At 38.5% G+C, this 26,879-nt stretch overlaps 1 protein-coding gene and 1 long non-coding RNA gene across 2 annotated transcripts; both read right to left on the bottom strand.

The window, feature by feature from the left end:
• Nucleotides 1-13,021: 13,021 nt before the first annotated feature.
• On the bottom strand, nt 13,022-15,127 carry LOC117336148. Its single transcript, XR_004534541.1, has 2 exons — nt 13,440-15,127; nt 13,022-13,347 (listed from the first exon to the last, which is right to left on the bottom strand). It is a non-coding gene; the product is annotated as an uncharacterized LOC117336148 (long non-coding RNA).
• A 3,282-nt stretch (nt 15,128-18,409) lies between these two features.
• On the bottom strand, nt 18,410-26,859 carry LOC117335572 (zinc finger protein 271-like). The gene is made up of 3 exons (XM_033895653.1): nt 26,787-26,859; nt 21,601-21,843; nt 18,410-20,157 (listed from the first exon to the last, which is right to left on the bottom strand). Exons 2-3 carry the CDS (start codon nt 21,756-21,758, stop codon nt 19,092-19,094), a joined length of 1,224 nt encoding a protein of 407 aa, XP_033751544.1. The 5' UTR covers nt 21,759-21,843; nt 26,787-26,859; the 3' UTR covers nt 18,410-19,091.
• Nucleotides 26,860-26,879: the final 20 nt, after the last annotated feature.

Genomic DNA, 26,879 nt, shown 5'->3' with positions numbered 1-26,879 from the left:
ATTTTAAACTTGTATTACTAGAAGTATTATAACCGAAATCAATATTGGTACATGTGTATGTAACAAACCTGTCATGCCCCCATAATAACGGCTATATGATGTAAGTCGTTATAAACGGCCCGTTATTCAAATCATACGTGTTACAACGAACCGTTAAAATAAAAAATACAAATAAAATATTTTAATATACCTGTTTTATACGACCTGTTATAATAGAAAATAAATAAGATGATACACGTTGTATTTGGCCCGTTATAATAGAAAATTAGTAAGATGTTACATGTTGTATATGGCTCGTAATTCACAAATATAACTCAGAGAGTTTATTCAACACTTTCCTTTTTGTTGTCTTATTCGCATTAATTACAGGCACGTGTTCACGTTTGTTTCTATATATTTCCTATATGACGGCTCCGACCGTGTTCAACCTGTGACGTCACAGGTCAGAGGTCACCAAAACGAGGTATTCAGGTGTGTTTTCGAGAAAAATCGCAACTCGGTAATGGGTCGGCCGATTTTGATGCGGTTTTCTGCATTTTTGTTTATTAACCAATACCAATAACATATTGAAATATAATTTTTCGTTCAGGGTACACTTTAAGAATATTGGGACTGAACTGCAGCCATTCTCTCACAAAAATTGGCAAAATCTCTCTTTTTTTTTTCAAACGAAACTTATAAACATGAATTTTTATAAAAAAAGACAGAGACGTATATATACTTATATACATATTGTGACTGTAATAACTGCATGTTTAAAATGTTCTGGGTATAAAAGAAACACAGATATATTAAATAAATTCTTGTAAAAGCTCTGTCGTCTATCTTCAACGGAAATCGTTTTAATATTGATCCGAAATTTCCTTTTTATATTTAGATTGGAATGTAACAACTTTTTAATCATATCTGCACCGTGAAAATTTTGAATTTTTATAGCCATCTAACATTTGATGGTCTTATTCTAATTATTATATTAATTGTACAAGTACATATGTTTTAATGCAAAAGAAGTGTAACTAGATCTAGCTCAGTAGAGTTTTCTAATCCGATACAAAACGACAAATTATACTGTATCTTTAAACCTTCAGTTAAAGATGATTTACATCTAGTTAAAGTTATTATAAAGAGTCTTAAGAAATTCTGGGTATATCTCGCAGGTGAAAAATGGAGGTATATAGGTAAAGGTAAACAACAACAACAACAACAACAACCCCCCCCCCCCCCCCCCCCCCCCCACACACACACACACACACACACACCACCACCCCCACCCCCACCACCTCCCCTTCCTCTCCTCACCCCTGCTGATACAGGTGTGATACCATGACCCTTTGATTACCTGGACAGTTCGTACACAGATATGTCAACTCAATAAATCTTCCCAGGTGTGAGAAATTAATCTTCATATATGGTAGAAACTACTTCCATAACTGTGAATGTATTAGGTGACTTTAAGAGTAGGATGGAGTAATTTGTAATATGTCGTATTGCCCAGTAAATCTATATAACACACGCTATAATAGCAACAAAATTAAATAAATATTTCATACAGAAATTGAATCTGAGTAGTCAATCATATATAGTTCAGAATCTTACTTATCAAGGTAAAGTAATAATACAAACTGGTAATTGCGTTTCCTTTGTATAATTTATATAAAATACCACACAAAACTGCAAATCACCATTCTACTGTGCCACGCACTCACTATTTCTTGCATATTATGTAATATGTATAACCATGGATAATATATTAAATCATTATCTTTTATTCTTATTTTGTATTATACAAGTTCATGTGGAATTTGCATAATGAGGGTGTTGGAATTATAAAACGTGTAAACAAGTTATGGTGTAACATATGTATATCAAAATAAGATGTTCTTAAAATTTAAATGATTTCAATGCAGCAACCTTTGTGTTGATTATTGAATATTCTACCATGTTTGCTTTGCAACGCCAGTTTTGATTGGTTTAAAACCATGTATTATTTTCCAATAATACACGCTCGTGCCAATAATTCACGCTCGTGAGTCACGGCTGTTACAATTTTATATATATAATATTCTCATATTTCATATAAGGTTACAATAGCCGAGTGGGCTAATGGGTGAGTATTTCATTAAATTTTTATCACGACGCGAGTTCGAATCCTACGGAGGCCCCCTTTTTTCTTTTTTTTTTCTTTTTTTTTCTTTTCTTTATCCCCTTTTTAAAAAATTTTCATAATCAATGCCATACTATAGATGCTCTTGATCGTAGTACTGTAGTGCCTGTAAAGAAATGTATATTTCATCAACAAATAATACAATACTCAAGAAATAAATTACAAGGTTTTCCCGGGCTTTCTCTGCCCTTTTTCTATTAGAAAGAGGTCGATCTCAGAACTAAACAGTACATGGTAGAATAGAAATAATCAACTTTGACTCGTGTATTGTTGCAGGATATACAACTCGGACTCGGATATTTTGCAATTAAATTAATAACGAAGGCCGAGTCATCGTTAATTATTTCTTTAATATACAGTTTATTCAAGTGTCTTTAATATTTCAATTTATGTTTTAATAATTATGCTATTTCAACAACATATAGAACTATTGAATTAATATTCAACTCAGACGGGAATCGAATGATTAAAAAATAAACCCCTAAAATTTTACATAAGATACAGTTGTGCAATGGAGAACATATATTTGAGTCCATTCTCTGAAATTAATACCAATTAAGACCCCATTTTTAGCCCACCATCTGATTTTTAGCCCACCATCTCATATGTAGGTTGCCCTTGGTCCCTAGTTACAATGTATGCATACTTCATTTTGGGACCAGTCAGAAAACAAGATGGCCGACAGGCAGCCATCTTGGATTTTGACAATTGAAGTTTGTTATCGCTATTTCTCAGAAAGTACTAAAGGGATCTTTCTGAAGTTTCATATGTAGGTTGTCCTTGGTCCCTAGTTATGCATAATTCGTGTTGGGACCAATCGAAAAACAACATGACCGACAAGCAGCCATCTTAGATTTTGACAATTGAAGTTTGTTATCGATATTTCTCAGAGAGTACAGAAGGGATCCTCCTGAAATTTCATATGTAGGTTCCTCTTAGTCCCCCGTATTGCATTTTGGGACCAATCTGAAAATAACATGGCCGACAGACAGCCATTATCGCTAAATCTCAAATTTCATATATAGGTTCCCTTTGTACTGACCGTAGGCCGGTGGTTTTTTCTCCGGGTACTCTGGCTTTCCTCTACCTCCAAAACCTGGCACACCCTTGCTGTTAATAGGACGTTAAACAAACTAAACCAAACCAATTTGTTTGAAAAGTACTGGAGTGATGTTTCTCAATTTACACAGATTAGTAAGAGGAAGAGAAAATAGAGAGAAGATCAATCTGACATGGAATCTATAAAGATCATTCAATGGTGGACGCCAACATCCCTCTGGGATCTCTTGTTTATCTCCGTTTCGGTAATTCTAAGTCCGTTTCGGCAAATAGTTATACCTCAAATCCACCAAACACCGTTGCCAGCTCCCGGTACTCTTCCTCATAACTCCGTTCCCATTTTTTTTCGTAATTTCATGGCCATTGACATAGAAAACAGATATAAATATTATGGAGGCATCGACCAAGCCATATATATGTGATCTTGGGTTGCCATTAATACATGTGTGCCAATAGAACTTTAGGTTGTTTGGGAGTATGTGTAGTCCGAGAGATTTCCATCAAACTTAGTAACATGTTGACATGCCTTAACGGTTCGGCCATGTTCGATTGCCACTTTTGCAATCGGTAGATTTGTGGTCCGTTTATTGATAAGATATACCACCTACCCTTTCCATGCAATGACCGAATCAGAATATGGCGGGTTTCCTTAAACTTAGTAGAGTCCGACCAAATTCTTCATTCTTTAAGATTTAATTAATCTGATAGCGTTGAGAGTCGGAATAGTCTTTTCACTACATCTTCTCAATACAATGACCAGGGTAAAACGCTTCAAAATGTTGCAGTGTCCGTCCGACATTCATTTTTACCTTGACACTGCTTCACAAAATCAAAAGGCCCTAAATTAGTTACATTTGACTTGTGCGTTCATGTAATAGAAGTCAACAACATGTGTTGCAATAAGTTAACATCAACCATATTCAATGAAACAACTGTGTTAACACTTTCAAACGTCTTTTGGCTAACTAAAATGAATACAATGGACATGAGAGTTTGGTCACGTCCAAACGTGTTATCTGTCAAATTACGGTAATGGACCAATTGAAGAACTGAATATCGACTTGCTCAAAAATAAGGGAAATCCTGTTTGTGATACAATTCCAACAGAAAAAAACGTGTAAAATATTGTCAACTGATAAAATTGCAAAAAAGAGTTTTAGCGCTACAGTACTCCCAGTACTTTGATTTATCTATCAGAACCGTATGGTTCGTTGGTGACCTACCATTGTTATTGACAAAGCAGTTTTGTATTCTCGATATCTTTTTTACACTCATTTCACGGTGAACCATGGTTTGTCTTCTTTGGCGAAATTATTGTTTTCCATATTATTAGGAAACTCACATGTCTGTACATGTCTGACATCACAATAAGGTACAACTACAGCATTTACTAAATTAAAAAAAATATATCAATCAAGTCATCGTAACATTTGCGTTTTTGCGTTCATTTCAAAAGCTCGAACTAAAGCGGATGCATTTTCTATTAATTTCGTTTAATAAATTCACAGCTTTCATCCTTCCATTTGACAAAGTCGCTTGCCATTCTTTTACTTGGGTATATATAGATGCCTACTGAGTACACACGAACTTTGATGGTAGGAACAATATTTACTATTGTAGTTTATCTGTTCTGTTATTCATTCATTCCTCTCGACTTCCTCATTTTCATTCCAACCCCATGGGTCATCAATCATAGACTAACTGTTGCCGAGTGTTGAATTTGCATTGACGTTATATTGCTTAGAGACAGGGCGTGGCTTAACCTCGATGAGCGGAGTTTAACACGATTGATATGAGTCTATATCGGTAAATATTTCACAAAAACGTTATGTAAAAGCATATTATTCAATAGAATATCAATAATCATATATTACTTCCCCGAAGTGATCATCCGCTAGTTTTTCTCAAGTTGAATAATTGATTGAGTGCTTTAACAACATGTATTGGGAGAAGCACTCTATAAGTGAAAAAGTTTCTTCTCAGTTCTGTATTACAGCAGTTTTTATATATCTTAAAATTATGGCCACTGGGTCGATGGCAGATGTCAAAAGAAAGTAAATTTGAGAATACTCTGTTATCGAAAATATGGCAATTATTTTAAATATTATAATCAAGTCCCCTCGCATCCTCCTATACTTCAGTGTAGGGAGATTGAACTTCTGTAAACACTCTCTGTAGGATAGCTCCTTCAGCCCTGGGATGGGTTTCGTGGCTCTTTGTTACACATTTCTATCATCTTGATATCCTTCTGTTTGTAGGGGTTCCATGCACACTGCTGCATATTCCAAATGTGGTGGGACTAATGCCTCGAACAGTTGTTTAAACATGTAATTAATGTACATAAAAGTTCATCTGATGATGCCCAGTACCGAATTTGCTTTATTAATAGCGTTTTGCATATGTACGTGGAAGTCCAATTTATCATCCACTGATATGTGTAAATCCCTTGTTGCCAAGAGAGGAGGGCAACACCTACTGACACCAGCTAACAGTCATCCCAGACCAAAGTACAGGTTATAACCTAAATCGAGACTTTAAACCATCAATGTATTGTTAAAAATCTCTGATAACTATACCGTCTTTTACCCATTTCTCATCACCATGGTTAGCTAAGACAAGAGGCCCAGAGGGCCTTCATTGCTCACCTGGATATTTCAGTAATTAGGACAAAATACTCTTAAGTTATATTTGAAATATATTCCTCCTTTTGAACTGCCTCCCCCAAAAATGGTTTCAACTACAGGTGGACTAAATCCTGTCATTCTTGAAAGAGAAAATGTTTCTGATTTTTGTTGTTTTTTGTTTCTATATTTCCTATATTGGGCCACTTCTCTCTTCCACTCCAAGGGTGTCACATCATTCATTTAACTGTAAGTTACTGTAAGATAATTCATCAACTTATTTACTCCATTTATCATATCATGTTCACAAGGTCCAATAATATTATTACAAAGGGCAATAACTATGTAAGTTACTGGCGAATAATTCTCATTTCCGAACTCATCCGAGATCTTGATGAGATATGACTAAATAAAAAGTTTACTCTAGTTATGGTGTTCACAAGGCAATTGACGGACGGACGGACGGACGGACGGACGGACGGATGCCACGGTATGGCATAAGCTCACCTTGGTCCTTTGGACTAAGGACTTGGTGAGCTAGTAAATGGTTTCTAGAACTCCTGAAAATATCTGAATTCATTACTATCTAGTTTCGTATTTCCAACACTTATGTAAGCTATATATATATATGTTATGTAAGTTAACTGGGGGGCCCGGTGAGTCACAGTGTGCAAGTTAAAGATTCTGTGCTGGTGTTCGAAAAGGGTAGGTTTATTACTAGCCCCCACAGAGTACTGACAGTAGTTTTTTTAAGGTTGATATAGAGTAGGGAAGGATAGTGATGGTATACTTATTTCAATGACAGTCCTTTTTTTCTACTGATGGTTTACTTTTCCAACTTACAGTTAAGGGCACAGAAGTAGGCCAGTCTATCCAAGCTCATTCGACCCATTTGTCATTAGTAAAACGCGGAATTAACATCCCCTTTATTGCCATCCCCAATCCCAGCCAGCCCTTATTGGCACCCCCAATCCCAGCCAGCCCTTATTGGCACCCCCAATCCCAGCCAGCCCTTATTGCCACCCCCAATCCCAGCCAGCCCTTATTGCCATCCCCAATCCCAGCCAGCCCTTATTGCCACCCCCAATCCCAGCCAGCCCTTATTTATTGCCACCCCCAATCCCAGCCAGCCCTTATTGCCACCCCCAATCCCAGCCAGCCCTTATTGCCACCCCCAATCCCAGCCAGCCCTTATTGCCACCCCCAATCCCAGCCAGTCCTTATTGCCACACCCAATCCCAGCCAGCCCTTATTGCTACACCCAATCCCAGCCAGCCCTTATTGCCACCCCCAATCCCAGCCAGCCCTTATTGTCACCCCAATCCCAGCCAGCCCTTATTGTCACCCCAATCCCAGCCAGCCCTTATTGCCACCCCCAATCCCAGCCAGCCCTTATTGCCACCCCCAATCCCAGCCAGCCCTTATTGCCACCCCCAATCCCAGCCAGCCCTTATTGCCATCCCCAATCCCAGCCAGCCCTTATTGCCACCCCCAATCCCAGCAAGCCCTTATTGCCACCCCCAATCCCAGCCAGCCCTTATTGCCACCCCCAATCCCAGCCAGCCCTTATTTATTGCCACCCCCAATCCCAGCCAGCCCTTATTGCCACCCCCAATCCCAGCCAGCCCTTATTTATTGCCACCCCCAATCCCAGCCAGCCCTTATTTATTGCCATCCCCAATCCCAGCCAGCCCTTATTGCCACCCCCAATCCCAGCCAGCCCTTATTGCCACCCCCAATCCCAGCCAGCCCTTATTGCCACACCCAATCCCAGCCAGCCCTTATTGCCACACCCAATCCCAGCCAGCCCTTATTTATTGCCATCCCCAATCCCAGCAAGCCCTTATTGCCATCCCCAATCCCAGCCAGCCCTTATTGCCACACCCAATCCCAGCCAGCCCTTATTGCCACACCCAATCCCAGCCAGCCCTTATTGCCACACCTAATCCCAGCCAGCCCTTATTGCCATCCCCAATCCCAGCCAGCCCTTATTGCCATCCCCAATCCCAGCCAGCCCTTATTGCCACCCCCAATCCCAGCCAGCCCTTATTGCCACCCCCAATCCCAGCCAGCCCTTATTGCCACCCCCAATCCCAGCCAGCCCTTATTGCCACACCCAATCCCAGCCAGTCCTTATTGCCACCCCCAATCCCAGCCAGCCCTTATTGCCACCCCAATCCCAGCCAGCCCTTATTGCCATCCCCAATCCCAGCCAGCCCTTATTGCCATCCCCAATCCCAGCCAGCCCTTATTGCCACCCCAAATCCCAGCCAGCCCTTGTTGCCATCCCCAATCCCAGCCAGCCCTTATTGCCATCCCCAATCCCAGCCAGCCCTTATTGCCACAACCAATCCCAGCCAGCCCTTATTGCCACATCCAATCCCAACACTTAGTGTCCCGACTCCATGAGAACATGGACATAAAATCCTATCAATCAGTCCTTCAAATCATTTGGGGCTAGAATCTGATGATGAAAACTGGGTGTGATTCCGACAGAAGGCAGCTGACAGGTTTCAAACCCTGGAAGCTACAGATATTTTACTACTTTACCATTGTTACTGGGAAACAGTGTAAACTATCATCTGAAAGTTCCAATCATATTTTGAATAAGAAAACTGTAATCATCACATGTATTGTTTGATGTTTGAACAATCTTCTACTGTATGGCAAGAAATATTGATCCTCACGTACACCTTTTTAAAAATCATTTTATGGATACAATCTTTTGTTGTATTTATATCCATGGTTCCAGAGCAACCATTAAAACAATGTCATGTTATAGAGTATCAGTGACAAAATAAAAACAAAGAACTGTACAAGTATCTGTTTATTTTGACAATCAACAGAGAACTACATTATATCACAATAGTGTTTACAGGGACACTGGTATAGATTTGGTACAATAGTCTAGCCTCTAGTATAACAATTATCGGTATGTATTTGAAGACAAAAATTTATCTTTAAATTCCACAAATAATGGAACATCGGTAGATAATCAAAATCAAGATAAAATCAACATAACATATATATGTGTAAATATATAACAAACAGTGAATGGTTACACAATAACATTCTAGATACACCCTCACAGCTAATTTGTAAGCATTATTTCTACATAGCAATTCAGTTACCAATGGCTTTGTAATCGTATTAGATAAATTTTGTAAAATTGTGAAAAATGTGAGGATCATGAAACTGATGCTATACTGGTCCAATCTGTAAAATACAATAAATATTGATGACAAAGTAAAATATAACCCATAGAGGATCTCACTGAGTTATAGTCCATAGAGGATCTCACTGGAGTTATAGTCCATAGAGGATCTCACTGAGTTATAGTCCATAGAGGATCTCACTGAGTTATAGCCCATAGAGGATCTCACTGGAGTTATAGCCCATAGAGGATCTCACTGAGTTATAGTCCATAGAGGATCTCACTGGAGTTATAGCCCATAGAGGATCTCACTGAGTTATAGCCCATAGAGGATCTCACTGAGTTATAACCCATAGAGGATCTCACTGAGTTATAGTCCATAGAGGATCTCACTGAGTTATAGTCCATAGAGGATCTCACTGAAGTTATAGTCCATAGAGGATCTCACTGAGTTATAGTCCATAGAGGGTCTCACTGGAGTTATAGCCAATAGAGGATCTCACTGGAGTTATAACCCATAGAGGATCTCACTGAGTTATAACCCATAGAGGATCTCACTGGAGTTATAACCCATAGAGGATCTCACTGAGTTATAGTCCATAGAGGATTTCACTGGAGTTATAGTCCATAGAGGATCTCACTGAGTTATAGCCCATAGAGGATCTCACTGAGTTATAGTCCATAGAGGATCTCACTGGAGTTATAGCCCATAGAGGATCTGACTGAGTTATAGTCCATAGAGGATCTGACTGAGTTATAGTCCATAGAGGATCTCACTGGAGTTATAGCCCATAGAGGATCTGACTGAGTTATAGTCCATAGAGGATCTCACCGGAGTTATAGCCCATAGAGGATCTCACTGGAGTTATAACCCATAGAGGATCTCACTGAGTTATAGCCCATAGAGGATCTCACTGAGTTATAACCCATAGAGGATCTCACTGGAGTTATAGCCCATAGAGGATCTCACTGAGTTATAGTCCATAGAGGATCTCACCGAGTTATAGTCCATAGAGGATCTCACTGAGTTATAGTCCATAGAGGATCTCACTGGAGTTATAACCCATAGAGGATCTCACTGGAGTTATAGCCCATAGAGGATCTCACTGGAGTTATAGCCCATAGAGGATCTCACTGGAGTTATAGTCCCATAGAGGATCTCACTGAGTTATAGTCCATAGAGGATCTCACTGGAGTTATAGTCCATAGAGGATCTCACTGGAGTTATAGCCCATAGAGGATCTCACTGGAGTTATAGTCCATAGAGGATCTCACTGGAGTTATAGTCCATAGAGGATCTCACTGGAGTTATAGTCCATAGAGGATCTCACTGAGTTATAGTCCATAGAGGATCTCACTGGAGTTATAGCCCATAGAGGATCTCACTGGAGTTATAGCCCATAGAGGATCTCACTGGAGTTATAGCCCATAGAGGATCTCACTGGAGTTATAGTCCATAGAGGATCTCACTGAGTTATAGTCCATAGAGGATCTCACTGAGTTATAGTCCATAGAGGATCTCACTGGAGTTATAGTCCATAGAGGATCTCACTGGAGTTATAACCCATAGAGGATCTCACTGGAGTTATAACCCATAGAGGATATCACTGAGTTATAACCCATAGAGGATATCACTGAGTTATAGTCCATAGAGGATCTCACTGAGTTATAGTCCATAGAGGATCTCACTGAGTTATAGCCCATAGAGGATCTCACTGGAGTTATAGTCCATAGAGGATCTCACTGGAGTTATAACCCGTAGAGGACCTCACTGAGTTATAGTCCATAGAGGATCTCACTGAGTTATAGTCCATAGAGGATCTCACTGGAGTTATAGTCCATAGAGGATCTCACTGGAGTTTTAACCCATAGAGGATCTCACTGAGTTATAGTCCATAGAGGATCTCACTGAGTTATAACCCATAGAGGATCTCACTGGAGTTATAACCCATAGAGGATCTCACTGGAGTTATAGCCCATAGAGGATCTCACTGGAGTTATAACCCATAGAGGATCTCACTGGAGTTATAACCCATAGAGGATCTCACTGGAGTTATAGTTCATAGAGGATCTCACTGAGTTATAGTCCATAGAGGATCTCACTGGAGTTATAGCCCATAGAGGATCTCACTGGAACTATAGCCTAACCTTTGGATGTTCTGTACTAGATAAACTGGATTGTAAATAAGTCCATGTCAATGTGCATGTAAATTTCCAATCCTTCTGAACCTCCAAAATCAAAGAAAGATTCATCTTGTGCTTCTTCAAAACGAGCCCCAATTATATAATTAACGAGCCATTAATCCGTTGACTTCTTTCCTGGCCAGCCTTTGAGACTAATCGTAGAGGACTTATCTGGTCAATAAATTTCAACAAGCATACTGGGTATTGTTAAAGCATTATGTAATACATGTATCTTATCCACCCCTGCTAAAAGAGTAACAGTGACTTTGACCCAAAACCCCTTAAACTTGCACTTGTCCATGATATTATGGTCCTTAATCATTGTGTGAAGTTTGATCAAAATCCTTAAAGAAATGAAGTCACTAGAGGACTAACAAACTTTGGTGTTACACACATATAAAACTGATAGAGGTCTAGTTCCTTCAGTTTTACTGGTAGGGGATCCAGACTACCAATATCAAGTATCCTTGACAAAGGAATTGGCTATGCTGTTGTAAACAGGATTCTTAATTAAGTCTCCATGAGATTCTCATTTAACCGGTATTACTTTTTATTGCATTTTTGCCAGTGAAATATAGAATATTATCAAACTAATAAAACTTATATTTTCACTGCAGTGATGAGCAGTGAAAATATAAGATTTTGCAGTGAAAATATAAGTTTTGCAGTGAAAATATAAGTTTTCCGTTTTTGACCAATCAGAGCTGACCTTTGTATTCACCTTGTTGAAACTTGCTTATTTTTCCTATCGAAGCGGTGATAGATAAATTGGTTATTTTGCTGTATTTCTGAAATTTTCAGACTAGTTTTTGACAAAATACTCACTTGACGTTAGCTATTCATGCACAGATTCTCCTATTACAGCAGAAAACGCTTAAATTGCGTTGTTCAATCCTTTCAAAATGGCGCCGTCAAGTTGACGTGGAGTAACGTCACAAAGAGATGACGTCATTACTGATTCCCGCACTTTTTGACACTATTAATTTTTCGATGTTATAATTTTGTTTTTAAGTTCATGAAATGCAATAAAAAGAAAATTGAATGGTTTCCCGTTAAATATAACATATTTCACTCGTATAACAGAATATTTCGATATTTTTCACTCGTGCTTCTCACTCGTGAAAATATCGATATTCTGTCATACTCGTGAAATATATGTTATATTAAACGGGAAACCATTCAATATCCTCTATATCTCTACCAAAATCATTGTTTCTACCAAAATCATTCTCATTATATCAGGAACAACACGAATCTAACATCCATCACTATAGAACCCACTGTTCGGTGATGCTGGCCTACGGTAGCCATTGTTTTCCAATAACAAAAACAGGTCTGTTGTTTGTTTACTTTGTAGTAGCTACGTTACAATTTTACAAACCTGCTTGTTGGTAAAGATTTTCTAGTTTTTTTTAACCAATCAGCAGCTGGTCACATCATTAAATGGCACCCCCAGAAATCTTCATAAACTTTATGGTACGCTGTATATCAAAAGTAGAAAATGCATTTACAGGTTCATATGAGTTGGCAACAAACTAAACAGAAAATAATAATTATATAATCCAGTTTCTTCTCCAGTCAAAACAAGTCATCAGTGTTTAATGGGACACCAGTAAGACCTAGGCCTTGTTAAGAAATTAAATATGTAAGCATCATCAAAAACATACAGACTAGCATATATACATATACATAAAACACAGCAAAGAGCAGAAATCAAATCATATATTGAACAATGAAAATGATTAAAAATATGATAAAATTTGAAGTCGGTAGTAAGATCAATGTTGCACTGCTAGTGAAGACAAATTGTATAATTAAATCATGAAAACAAAAAAATAACATAATGGATTAGAACAAACTAAAAAGGGTTATACATGTACTGATAAAACAAATGATTTGGTCACATATAGGGCACTTACACAGTAACAAATTAAACACAGTAGTGACATGATTTGGTCACATCTTACACAGTAACAAATTAAACATACGGTAGAAGTGACAATGTTAGTAGTTTCTAGGTTTATAATGGTACCGGTCAGTACCGATTTGTTCAATCTAACACTGAAGATGATACGAGGTGCTATCAGAGGACGGGGTCTGTACTCTGTGGTTTTACATGTAGGACTAGGTTTACATACATCTAATGACAATTTCCTTTATATTACCTCATGGTCTTTTTGTCTTATCTGATGACAATTTCCTTTATATTACCTCGTGGTCTTTTTGTCTTATCTAATGACAATTTCCTTTATATTACCTCGTGGTCTTTTTGTCTTATCTAATGACAATTTCCTTTATATTACCTCGTGGTCTTTTTGTCTTATCTAAGAATATCTAATTGGATTTTGACCTATGTTTCCAACTGAAAAAGGCCTGTGTCATATCAGTGAATCAGAAACTACGAGCCCTCCCAGAATGCCTAGCCTTTGGATGATTTAAAGGACATTTGTGTATTTTTTTCTCAATTAACCACATACACTATATCTGTATCCTGTTCTTCTGTGATTTTACCAATGAAATTAAATATTTTCACATTTCACTATCAAACACATGTACATGTTCTTATTTCATTATCAAATATAAGTACAATTATACTTAAGATGGTAGAAATACTGTATATAAAGGCAATAATAAAAACAATCAACAAACAAACTATTCAAACTAATGATGACCTTTTGACCTCTGATCATGACTGCGTAGAAAGTTACATTTATAGTGACAGGTACATATAGAGACTCGTAGGACATCACCTGTAGGTAGAGATTCTGTTAATCAAGAAATGGAGACCTTCATCTTTGATAATATAGTATTGGTTATGATCATCAACACAATTATTCATGAATTCAACAACTTCATAGCAATACATGTATGATAAATAACTATCATCACACTGAAACTGTCGTAACAGATGACCACATGGCCTATCAACACAAGTACAACACACGTTATCACATTCAAACGTATCACCATTCACAAGCTCATATTCAAAGATCGGTAGAACGGAACATTTTGTAACAGTAAATAAGAATATAGCTTTCCTCTAAAGTCAAAATATTCCCGAACAAAAAAATCATCTTTGGAGATTATTATTGTAGAGGATAATTTCAAATCACCAAAATTGTGTAACTTAAACATAATTCCTCTTCACATAATCATTCAACAAAACTTATATAGATCCAAGGGCTTGCAAAACGCATAAGGTGTTTGTCAGCTGATCAGGAGGGAAAGCTCCGTAAATAAATGAAAGTATCATTTAGTAAGAATATTAACATCTGACACGTGGCCAATTCAGCATGTCTGTTAAATATTATTTAGAGGTTATACCTATGATAACATACACCTATACACACACTAGTCACGGGTAACTGAATTACACTCTTTATGTTTCTGATTGTTTTTTCCCATAGAAAGGGTACATTAGCATTTAAGAATAATATGAAAGTGGCAGTCAAGGCCATTCATTTACAAACTTCGTGGCCCTTCATCTTACATCTCCACTGGCCAAAAATTGTGAGAATGGGGCTCCTTGGTAAATGAGTTATTTTGTTCTTGTTTTGTAAAGATTTCAAAACATTTGCGACCGCTATAACCTTGAAAGTTGGTAGCCCTTCTTCCAAGCATGCTAGTGACCAAATGGACATGCCCAGCTAAACATAATTATTAGTAATGTGACAAAATTATAACATATCAATATTTATATAATTATTACAAAATATTCAAACAAACAGATTAAAAATAAAAAGTGACTATATCAAGTGGACCTTTGCCTTTCGGTAGTGATTCAAACTGTTACATATATAGACTTAATCAACGTAAACAGAATCATTAACTGGTGAACACACTGTACAAGAGGCCCAGAGGGACTGTATCGCTCACCTGGTTGGATTTGACCAAATATTAAAATAATGTTCACGTTTAATTTGTTAATATCTATATTTGTTGATGTCAAACAATGCTATATATATGGTTATGAGGTGGGGATCTCAACGGTTCAAAAATACAAGAGGCCCATGGGGCCTGTATCGCTCACCTGGTTTGATTTGACCAAATGTCAAAATAATATTCATGTTCAATTTGTTTTGTTTGTCAACATCAAACAATGCTATATATGGTTATAGTGTGGGGATCCTAACTGCTCTAAGTTTACAACATGCATAACGTTATGACTAGTAGTGATTTAAAGGAATTACATCTATTTCCTCTATTGAGCCCCACCCCTGTGGCACCTTGGGGGTCAAAGTCACCATTAATGCAAAATCTGTTTCCCTTCCCCAAGGATGTTTCTGACCAAATTGGGATCAAATCCATTCAAAACTTTATGACTAGTAGCGATTTAAAGGAATTATCTCTATTTCCCCTATTGGGCCCCGCCCTTTGGCCCCTTGGAGGTCAGAGTCACCATTTATGCAAAATCTGTTCCCCTTCCCCCAAGGATGTTTCTGACTTAATCAAGTTCAAATCCATTCATACCTTTACTACTAGTAGCTATTTAAATGAATTGCCTCAATTTCCCTATTTGGCCCCGCCAATCCGGCCCCTTGAGAGTCAGAGTCATCATTTATGCAAAATCTATTCCCCTTCCCCCAAGGATGTTTCTGACCAAATTGGGTTCAAATCCATTCATAACTTTATGCCAAGTAGCGATTTAAAGGAATTACATCTATTTCCCCTATTGAGACCCACCCCTCCGGCCCCTTGGGGGTCAGAGTCACCATTTATGCAAATTCTTATCCTCTTCTGCCAAGGATGTTTCTGACTAAATTTGGTCAAAATCCAATAAGAACTTTTTGACTAGTAGCGATTTAAATGAATTGCCTCAATTTCCCCTATTGGACCCCGCCCCTTTGGCCCCTCGGGGATCAGAGTCACCATTTATGCAAAATCTGTTCCCCTTCCCCCAGTAATGTTTCTGACCAAATTGGGTTCAAATCCATTCATAACTTTATGACTAGTAGCGATTTAAAAGAATTTTCTAAATTTCCCCTATTGGCCCCACCCCTTTGGCCCCTTGGAGGTCAGAGTCACCATTTGTGCAAAATCTGTTCCCCTTCCCCCAAGGATGTTTCTGACCAAATTGGGTTCAAATCCATTCATAACTTTATGACAAGTAGCCATTTAAAGGAATTGCCTCAATTTCCCCTATTGGGCCCCGCCCCTTTGGCCCCTCAGGGGTCAGTCACCATTCATGCAAAATCTGTTCCCCTTCCCCCAAGGATGTTTCCTACCAAATTGGGTTCAAATCCATTCATAACTTTATGACTAGTAGCAATTTAAAGGAATTTTCTCAATTTCCCCTATTGGGCCCCGCCCCTTTGGCCCCTCGGGGGTCAGAGTCACCATTTATGCAAATTCTGATCCTCTTCCGCCAAGGATGTTTCTGACCAAATTTGGTCAAAATCCAATAAGAACTTTTTGACTAGTAGCGATTTGAAGCAAATGCTGACGGACGACGGACGTTGCGCCATGACATAAGCTCACCAGACCTTCGGTCCAAGTGAGCTAATAACCAAGAAACTAAGATTCAAGGGGTAGGGAAAGACTCCAGAGCCTATATTTATAACAGGATTGTGTTTATCTCTTGATGTCCGGCATTGCTATATATGATTATGGGGTGGGGATTTCAAAGGTTTAAGCTAGTAGCAATTTAAAGGATTTAGCTCAATATCCCCTATTGGGCCCTCCCCCTCCAACCCCCAGGCAGCCACACCCTCTGTTTACAAAACATTAGATCATATTTTCCCAATAGTGCTCCAGATCGTTCATGAAAATCTATTTAAGCGATTCACCTAAATTTCTCCTATTGGGCCCTGCTCCTTTGACCAGAGGGGAGCCACACCCTCCGTTTATACAACGTTTGATCTCCTTTGTCCCATAATGCTCCAGACCGAGTTTCATCGAAATCCATTCAGAATTCAGGACTAGTAGAGATTTAAGGGATTAACCTCAATTTCCCCTTCTGGGCCCCGCTCCTCCGGCCCCAAGGCAAACACACCCTCCATTTATACAACGTTTGATCTCCTTTGCCTCATACAACTCCAGATCAAATTTCATCGAAATCCATTCAGGCATTCATGACTAGTAGGGATTTAAAGGAAATGTTGACGGACGCCGGACACTGCACCATAAGGCATAAGGTAACCGGCCCTTTGGGCCAAGTGAGCTAAAAATATTACAGCCATGGTATACGTAACACACTGTAAAATATTACAGCCATGGTAACACACTGTAAAATATTACAGCCTTGGTAACACTGTAAAATATTACAGCCATGGTAACACACTGTAAAATATTACAGCCATGGTAACACACTGTAAAATATTACAGCCTTGGTAACACTGTAAAATATTACAGCCATGGTAACACACTGTAAAATATTACAGCCTTGGTAACACTGTAAAATATTACAGCCATGGTAACACACTGTAAAATATTACAGCCATGGTAACACACTGTAAAATATTACAGCCTTGGTAACATTGTAAAATATTACAGCCATGGTAACACACTGTAAAATATTACAGCCTTGGTAACACAATGTAAAATATTACAGCCTTGGTAACACACTGTAAAATATTACAGCCTTGGTAACACACTGTAAAATATTACAGCCATGGTAACACACTGTAAAATATTACAGCCATGGTAACACACTGTAAAATATTACAGCCATGGTAACACACTGTAAAATATTACAGCCATGGTAACACACTGTAAAATATTACAGCCTTGGTAACACTGTAAAATATTACAGCTTCGGTAACACTGTAAAATATTACAGCCATGGTAGACGTTTACAGACAGGAAATTCATGATGACGGAATAAAAGTTCCAACAAATCTCTTTAGACTTTGTCTCAGATGACCTAAAATTGACTATTAATGGACAAAGTTATATCACAAGCATCTGCTTCTGGTTAATCTTGATAGAAACAAATATTAGGCCTTCTCCTACTACATCAACAAGTTGTAAGAGTTGAAGATCTACAATGTATCGACTTTGGAATGGAAGTAGATCTGATTGGTCAACAGTTATCGTAATTATCGAGCTGTCGACCAATCACGTCTACTTCCGTTCCACAGTCGATGCATCATAGATCTTCAAGTGTTACACCTTGTTGATATCGTAAGGTAGGGCCTATTTTTTTGTTTTACACCTTGTTGATATCGTAGGGTAGGGCCTATTTTTTTGTTTTACACCTTGTTGATATTGTAGGGTAGGGCCTATTTTTTTGTTTTACACCTTGTTGATATCGTAGGGTAGGGCCTATTTTTTTGTTTTACACCTTGTTGATATCGTAGGGTAGGGCCTATTTTTTTGTTTTCTATCAATACTAATCAGAAGCAGACGTCCGTGGTTATATCAACTACTCACAGATTCTGACTCCTTCCTTAAATAAGGGTACTGTAAACATACACATTTTAGTGGTAATCATATTTTAGTGGTAAACATGCATATTCTAGTGCTTTTTACTCTTGAAGCTCGAAATTATGATTGTGCTAATAACATTATATATGTGCTTTTCCTACAGAAAATATAAGAATTCTTCATTGCACTTATGAAGCGAAACCTTAAGAGGACTAAAATCAATATGTTTAAAGTACTCTAACCAAGTTAGGAAGTCATGACACATCATGGTCCATCGGAAACAGATCACCTTGACCCATATGTATGCCCTTTTACAAATCGTGTCTGGTCTTAGGGTTCAGTAATTTTAGAATATAATTTTAACATAAAGCAGTTGTTTTACGATAAACAATGTATACTGGGGAATCCTTGGCAGGATTTTAAGACTTTAGAACTTAATATAAAATATGTAAAAAAAATTCAGGAAAAAATATAGCAATTTGACATTGGAAAAAAGGAAAAACACATTATAAATGTTACAAATATCAAATGAAAATGTTCACAATCATTTATGTTCGCTAAGGAAGTGAGCGAGAAAGTCGTACTTGTCTTGGGCTAGCTTACCACAGAGATTGCAACATCGTACATCCATCTTCTCATGCATGCTACGGTGGAGATGATACATCGCTGCATCCTGGAATACAATGCAACAGAAATCACACCGATAAACATCGTCTCGTGACATGAGATGCGTGATGAGGTCATCGCTTGTGAAATTGACAAGACAGATACGGGAATTTGTGCCAATCTGTTGCGGATAATTAGGAAGTATGTTTTTCTGACCACCTGTACCGTTACTGTGCTGCTGGTGATTCTGCTTGGTACATTTCGGACTGCGGCGCAAAGTGGAGTAGGAAAGCATAGAACGTTTGCGTACAGACGTCGGCAAGCTTTGTTCTGAACCAGACAAATTACTCTCACTCGTCACACTCGCCCCATCTCCCTCTATTTCATCTCCAGACCCGCCGTTGTTCATGTCTGTTGTGCTCACCCCACAAGCTTCAGTGACCTCTGACCCCTTTCCTGCCAACCTGCCCTTTTCAATGCCATTTTGCCCTGTGGTGTAGCTGGTGCCGATTTGATCATGTGTGAAGAGTCTGTCCCCTACCTCGGATGTTCCTCCACTACCTGTCACAATATATTCTCCACCATCTAGCGGCTCACTTTTTATCAGTTCTCCATTTTCACCTTGGTCACCGAGATTGATGCGCTTCACCACAGATGGTTTTCGTCGACTGGAGGCATAACTAGAAACTGTGGAGTCCATAGGACTTGCCCTATCGACATTACTGGGTAAATTATTCATTTGCCCATTGTTTGGAAATACAACACTAGACTCCTGGAATTCGAGAAGATTAAGGGCAGGATTTTCTTGACCTTGGGTCTCTAGTTTAAGGTCATCTGGAATGGTGATGTTGGCCGCGGCTAGAGCCTCACGGGAATGCTGATGTAGGAGGTGAAGCTCAAGTCGTTGTTTACGGCAATAGCCAATATTACATATTGTACAGAAGTAAGGCTTCTCTCCTGTATGGATCCGTTTGTGCGTGTTCAGGTGTGATGACTGGGCGAACCTACAAAAGTCAAATAACTTTCTTCAGCAGGGTGTATGATTCCACAAGCCAGACACCTGTGTATAGGTAAAGTTTTGTCAGTGCTACTGGAAATTTTATCATATATATTTTAAATACAATGCTTGTACTTTTTTTTTCTAAATCTGCTAGTGGCTAGTACTATAAATATGAAACTGTATATACCCCCTGTCAAAGAAAATATTTTTGTGAAAAAGATAATTAAAAAGGCCAAAAACAAATTAAACAAGGCCATAGTCAAGATCCCTCGCTCATGCAAATATTGTATCACATGAAATTAAAGTGGGCAACATGTATAAAAACATGAAACACATGTCATAGAATTTAGAATCAATACATGTATTTGTGTTCAGTCATCAATTAGCAAGTTCTTGTGAAAGTAATCAACATAATTAGTTAGTCTAGCAAGCAAGTTTCATCAAAATCCCTTCAAAAGATATCGTGCGGAAAGCCAATCAGATCACAGCAGCCTCATTAAATATGCGTGGCATATGTCGATAATCAAACTTTAGCGAAGGGTTCAGGAAATATAATAAGTCTACCATGCAATGTTTCATCAAAATCTTATCATTCCTTCAAAAGATATTGTACAAAAAGCAATCAGCCAATCAGATCACATCAGCCTCATTAATATGCACAGAATATGCTGATAATCAAACTTGAGCGAGGAGTTTAGGTAATAAGTCTACCAAGCAAGTTTCATCAAAATCCGAGCATTCCTTCATAAGATATTATGCGGAAAGCCAATCCAGACAGGGGAAGGACATGAGGACGGATGGAACCCATTTGTTTGTCCCCCGCCAACTTCATTGTAACGAGGGACCCAGGGAAACCTACAGATGAAATTTGAGAAAGATCCCTCGAGTACTTTCTGAGAAATAGTGATAACAAACTTTAATTGTCAAAATCTCAAATGGCTGCCTGTTCGCCATGTTGATTTCCAATTGGTTCCAAAATGCAATATGCACAAGGAAGAAATAGCGTTAACAAGAATTGTTTACGGATGGACCATGGACCATGGATGCAAGACGATTTGAATAGCCCACCATCTGATGATGGAGGGCTAAAAATGTGTAAGTGCACGCTTTCATATTGTGTCGTTCATTTCCAATGTATAAATTTATTTGATCAACATTCTGCATTTATATGAGCTAACATAAACACATGTGTCTTCAGCAGAAAATGTTTAATCTAAGTGTACATTGAGCACATGTAACAGCTATATAACAGTAATGATATTATCATCAATTAAACATTGATCTATTGTCAACCATGAATAATTCAAGTCCTGCTGTTTCAAAGTTTTTCTAGATCTGTAATAGTCCATTGAACTTCCAAACATCGAAGTTTGACTGCATCAAAGATTTGTCTTCGGACCAAGAGAGCTAATTAATCGTGTTACACACCTAACAACTATATGCTTACCGTTTATGACAGATGTGACAAGCATAAGGTTTCTCCCCTGTGTGGGTCCGTTTGTGTGTGATGAGGTGGGCCTTTTGTGTAAACCGTTTATTACACACTTGGCACACATAAGGTCGAAGGTCATTACCCACCATTAATCCCATTGAAACATTGTCCATACTGTCCTTACAACCGGTCTGTTCAAGGGAGCCAAGCACACACAAGCATTGCCAGACTGTTCATGGCCACCCCAAGTCCAGCTGCCTGTCAAAATAGAAACAGCGGATACAATCCATAGTGTACATTTCAAATTCACATATTTATAGACTTGTGGGCCTTAACAGACATGAGTTCTGACAATTCAGATATGTATACTGATGAAAGATGCTTTGTTTTTAAAGATTGTAACATATATCTGACCCCTAACCTTGGCTGCCCTTCACCTCAGTGTGTTAGTGGCTTAATATCATAGCCCTTGGCCTCGTGGATATTGATGAGAGAAGTTGATAATGTAGATTGTTTATATCCGACAAACGACAAAGGCAGACAATAAGCAAAAGGTGGTTGCAATAGGTCACTTAAGACTCAGGTGATCTAAAACCAAGGAAGAAATATAATATTGTTTACTATTACATAATGATTATTCAAGCATGTTTTACTGATTTGTTAAGTTGGGAATATTCTAATGTGAATAAAAGTGCACTCATCGCATGGAAATAAGGAGTAAAACAAGTGTACAAGAGGTCCATGGGCCTTAACGGTCATCTGAACAGACACTTGTACTATTGTACTCAGTAGCAGTAGAGAGGTACTGATAACAATTTGGAATAGTGTATGTTGGCCATGGTGGCAATCTAAGATTTCTCCCTAAAAGTTAAAGTGTTGAGGCCACTCATAGGTGCTGTGTATGCCAGATTGAAATACAGAAAATTAAAAATAACAACTATTGGTCAGAACCATCATGAGATCATTTCAGGCAAGTTTCAGTTGAGCCACAAAAGATGAAATTGAGAAGCTTGAAATGTGTTTTTCAAAATGGTGGCCATCTTTAATTTCAGACCATCCCAAAAATCAACAACACGCAGTCAGGACCATCTCATTTCAAGCAAGTCTGAGTGGAATGAAAGTGGAGAAAATGTCTGAAATGTGTTTTTCAAAAGTATGGCAATTGGGGTCATCTTGGATCTCAAACCATATACATGTATGTATAGTCTGGTCATTGATCTCACTGTACCTTACAGAGGAAATACCAGAAATTCCTTAATTTTGCTGGCACCAGTAAAATCAGAGTGACCACTCATTCAAAATAAAAGGGAAAGCTGAAATTTCACAACTTGTTTCCCTTTGGCAGTTTTTTGACTGGTGATTACAAATGCATTAAGTTCTACCAAGACACTAACTTATTACCAAAATCAGTAAAGGGTCCAAGTACTTTAAGTTGTACACTATACAAAGAGTTAGACACTGATGTTTTACGTATAATATTTCAGTGTAATTAAAGAAAGTATATTGTAACAGCCTGCTCAAAGGGACATAACTCGTACAATACTGATAAAACACACACACCAGCTAGAACGCACTGCTGCTCACAGTCACAGCCAGCCCAAGGTACCAGTGTTCAGAACGGAGCACTCCAGAGCGTTACAACGTCTGCTCATGATCACTACAGCAGGGTTCGTATATGTTATCTATACGGCTGTTCTGATCTACAGAACAAACACGAGGAGAGCGAGACTGAGGGAAAGCACTATTTACGCGAGGAGAGCGAGACTGAGGGAAAGCACTATTTAAGCTATGTCTGCTCACTCACATCAACTAGTAGTTTAATACCTGTATCTGTTGATCTCTATTGTTGTGTTGCTTTTTTAGTAGCTGAAATCTGGTCCAACTGACTCGCTAGGAGACGACTTTATATACCCTCTGAGAACTGAAGGTGACATCGTCTGTGTTCCCACTGGAACTTCCCGATATTATGTCTTGATCTATATGATGTTTTGAATGGTTTCACACGATCAGGCCATGCTACAAGCTTGGAATTGACCACAAGGTTGTATCAAACACAGAAGTAAACAGGTATTGTAACATTATGAACTGATTCACATAGTACAAATAAACAGCTGGATAGGTTAGAACAGAGACATATATAGACAGATTGGCAGCTCTCTATTTGCCCTTATGTCTACATGGTGGCCCCTGACCTTCCCACAATCCTTTGCGGTCGCTCGGTTTAGTCTTCTCCTGACGCCATATTGGAGAAAACTTGAAAACCAGACACATAATTATCGATAATTTCTATTTGAAATCATTACCAAGATCCAATGATGTGCTTTAATTTTATTAAGATATCAAAGTGCAGAAGTATCATCAATATGAAATATATCACAATTTGCTGTCAAAGTGTTTGTATTTTGAGTATGAAAGTCAAGCACACCACAGGGAAGATCGACGGGAATCTCCAATTTTTGAAAAGTCCCTATGGGGTTTTCGAAAATACGGATAAATGACAACAATGTGCATGATAAACAAGACCATATCCCATTAGTATGATAGTTTTTGGATAATGTAGTTACTTTTGTAGTGGCCTAAATAAAACGATGTGCTTTTTGTGTGCGTTTAAAATTGACGATGTTTTGGTCTGACGTAATGACAGCTTAATTACAAAACTAGGACATGTCGAATAGGACCCAATGGATTTTTCGAAAATACGGATTAATGACAACAGTGTGCATAAATTTTTTTTTTAATCATCAAGACTATATCCCATAAGTATGATAGTTTTTGGATAATGTAGTAACTTTTGTAGTGGCCTAAATAAAAGATGTGCTTTTTGTGTGTATTTAAAATTGACGATGTTTTGGTCTGACGTAATGGCGGATTAACCAGAACATTTAATAGGATAATTAATGGACGCAGGCATTGGTATGTCTCTATGTCCATATCTTGAATCTTATAATAATACATATTTAAACATTAGTTAGTACTTCCGGGTTCCAGTCTGTAACTAGCTAAATGATTATATTTAAGTTCCAGATTTGCCCAATGGTTATCCAAGCCAATCTCAAAGTCCCTTATTGTTGTAGAGTTTATAATATCTTCAGATAGACTGTTCCATACATCGATAATTCTAAATCCAAAGGAGTATTTACGTATGTCTAATTTGCATTGTTTTTTCTTTAGTTTCTGTGAGTGACCTCTGGTCCTGGATGTTGTATCATGCTCAAATATTCCCATTGTAACATTTTCGTCATGGAAATTGTTCATGATTTTGTATACATTGATGATATCTCCTCGTAATCTGCGGTATGCTAATGAAGGGAAGCCTAGTTTCTTTAATCTATCACTGTGTAGCAGGGGATGTTATCGTATATGTACTGATAGGTTAAGCTGACAGGGTTAAGCTTAACGCTAACTATATGCTGTGTCTGTACTATGTGTACCTGTGTCACCTTGACCTTTGCTAGTCCTCTGTTCATGTGTGCCGTCTCTGGTCGATGATTTTGTCGTGCATTGTTCGTAGTTGCTTGCTTTTTCGTCAGTGTCTGTCGTGCCTGTGTATCCTCTGTCGTGATTGGTCCTTATAGTTTTGTATTGTTAAAAAGTGGGATAAATTCAGGGTGGTGTATCGTATACTGGGCAGTCTGATGGATTAATTTCCTGTGTGCTGTCATGTCTTTCTCGCTAGTACTAACGTAACGTAGCGTATGTAGGGTCTTGGGTGGGTAGTATTAGTCGGGATGTTTGGGTTTAGTTAGGTGGTACAGGTATGGGGGTTGGTTTTAGGTTAGGATGTTTATTATATAGCTAGGCCTATGCTGCTGTCCGTTTATATGTAATTTCATGTTGTAAATGTTTATGTCATCGTTAATAAAGTGTTAATTGTAGTTCAAGACGTTTGTTCTCTCTCTATACGACAGATACAAGTTACCCATCGAACCTGGGTTGTTGGTCCACAAGGGCGAGTCGGGTGCAGTTTGACGTACGCAAACTGGGCCCGACACGCTCCTGTTACAACTGTATGGTAGATCCTTCAGCCTTGGAATTAGTTTTGTTGCCCCTTTGAACATGTCGAATAAGTTCCAGTACATCGATACACACATGCCCAAAGCCCGATTTACCTGTGCTCGTGTGTGTTTGATAGGGGACAAGGCGCTCTCGATAAGGGATATGCTTGAGTGGTCACAAATAAAGGGAGCCACCACTTGTACGGGGAAATAGCGATGTTACTTATCTCTCTAAATATATCGATCTCTGGTTAGAACTTGCTTGTCACAATATGTTGCTTTGAAATACAGTTGTTGTATCTATTCTACTGGATAATGTAGAAGAAAAACAGTGTTTTCTGGATACTATTGGTCAGAGACTGGTGTAGAGAGTGCAGAAACAGCAAAATTATGCCAATTTAAAAACTTGCAGAAAAAAGTAAGTGATGATTACCATTAATTACAAGGGTATTTATTGTAGGGAAATTTGCTCTTGGGTTGTAACAATATGATCAGCAAATGGAGGACTTAACATACAATAGAAATAGTCGAAGCCAAATTTAGAAAGAAGAAGATGGGTACTGCGTCACGTGGCAACATAGCCAGATATTCCAAGAACCTACAGCTGATTAATGTGACAATTAAGACACCCCCATGACGATCGAGATCATACAGAAGTATGTAAAACTAGGAATTAGTACCATCATTTCTGGTTGTTTTAGGCTACACAATTTTACCTGTAAACTACCTCAGGGGCCTGTTCAAACTTTGCATCTTAAGGCTGCGTATAATACGCATGTTGGTGGTTTACTTTTCCCAATTGCAACCTGCTAATAAATGCAAGTCAACTGTCAACAATAATCAATAATGAAATGTAAATCCAGAGAGCCGTGACCATCGATATATCCGATACAGTGATCAGGGGTGAGCATGATTAGGTATAGTACTCCAACAATGTTAGAGGCTACACGACGAGAAACTTATGACGGGCCTCAGAACAAAAAATAGCAAGAGACCTTAGCCTAATTAGCTAAGCTAGCTGAAGTAGGACGATAGATATGTGGGTCAACGGTACACAGTGGGCTTAACTGTTAGTGGTACACCATTGCATGCGACGGAACGACAAACGTTTTCGTATTCTGTGATTACATGACATATACGCAGCGTCATTCTTTCCTGCAAAAGAAAGAAACTTCATCGCAAACATGATATTTTTGTTAATTTTACCTTGTTGCCCGCAACCCCAATCCCGGATGGAATGGCAGCATCTGTAGCGTCGATGCTGTTACATCGCGCATGTCGTTATCTGTCGATTACAAA

This window comes from Pecten maximus, chromosome 10 (genome assembly GCF_902652985.1).
Source record: "Pecten maximus chromosome 10, xPecMax1.1, whole genome shotgun sequence".
NCBI lineage: Eukaryota > Metazoa > Mollusca > Bivalvia > Pectinida > Pectinidae > Pecten > Pecten maximus.
The sequence above is the reverse complement of the archived record's forward strand: the minus strand, read 5'-3'. Positions and strand labels throughout refer to the sequence as shown.

Excerpts from the sequence above, each read along its gene's own strand:
- LOC117335572 (XM_033895653.1), bottom strand. The coding sequence starts at position 21,758 with ATGGACAATGTTTCAATGGGATTAATGGTGGGTAATGACCTTCGACCT. Across the intron at positions 20,158-21,600 it reads TGTCACATCTGTCATAAACG|GTTCGCCCAGTCATCACACC; the intron begins GTAAGCATATAG and ends TGACTTTTGTAG.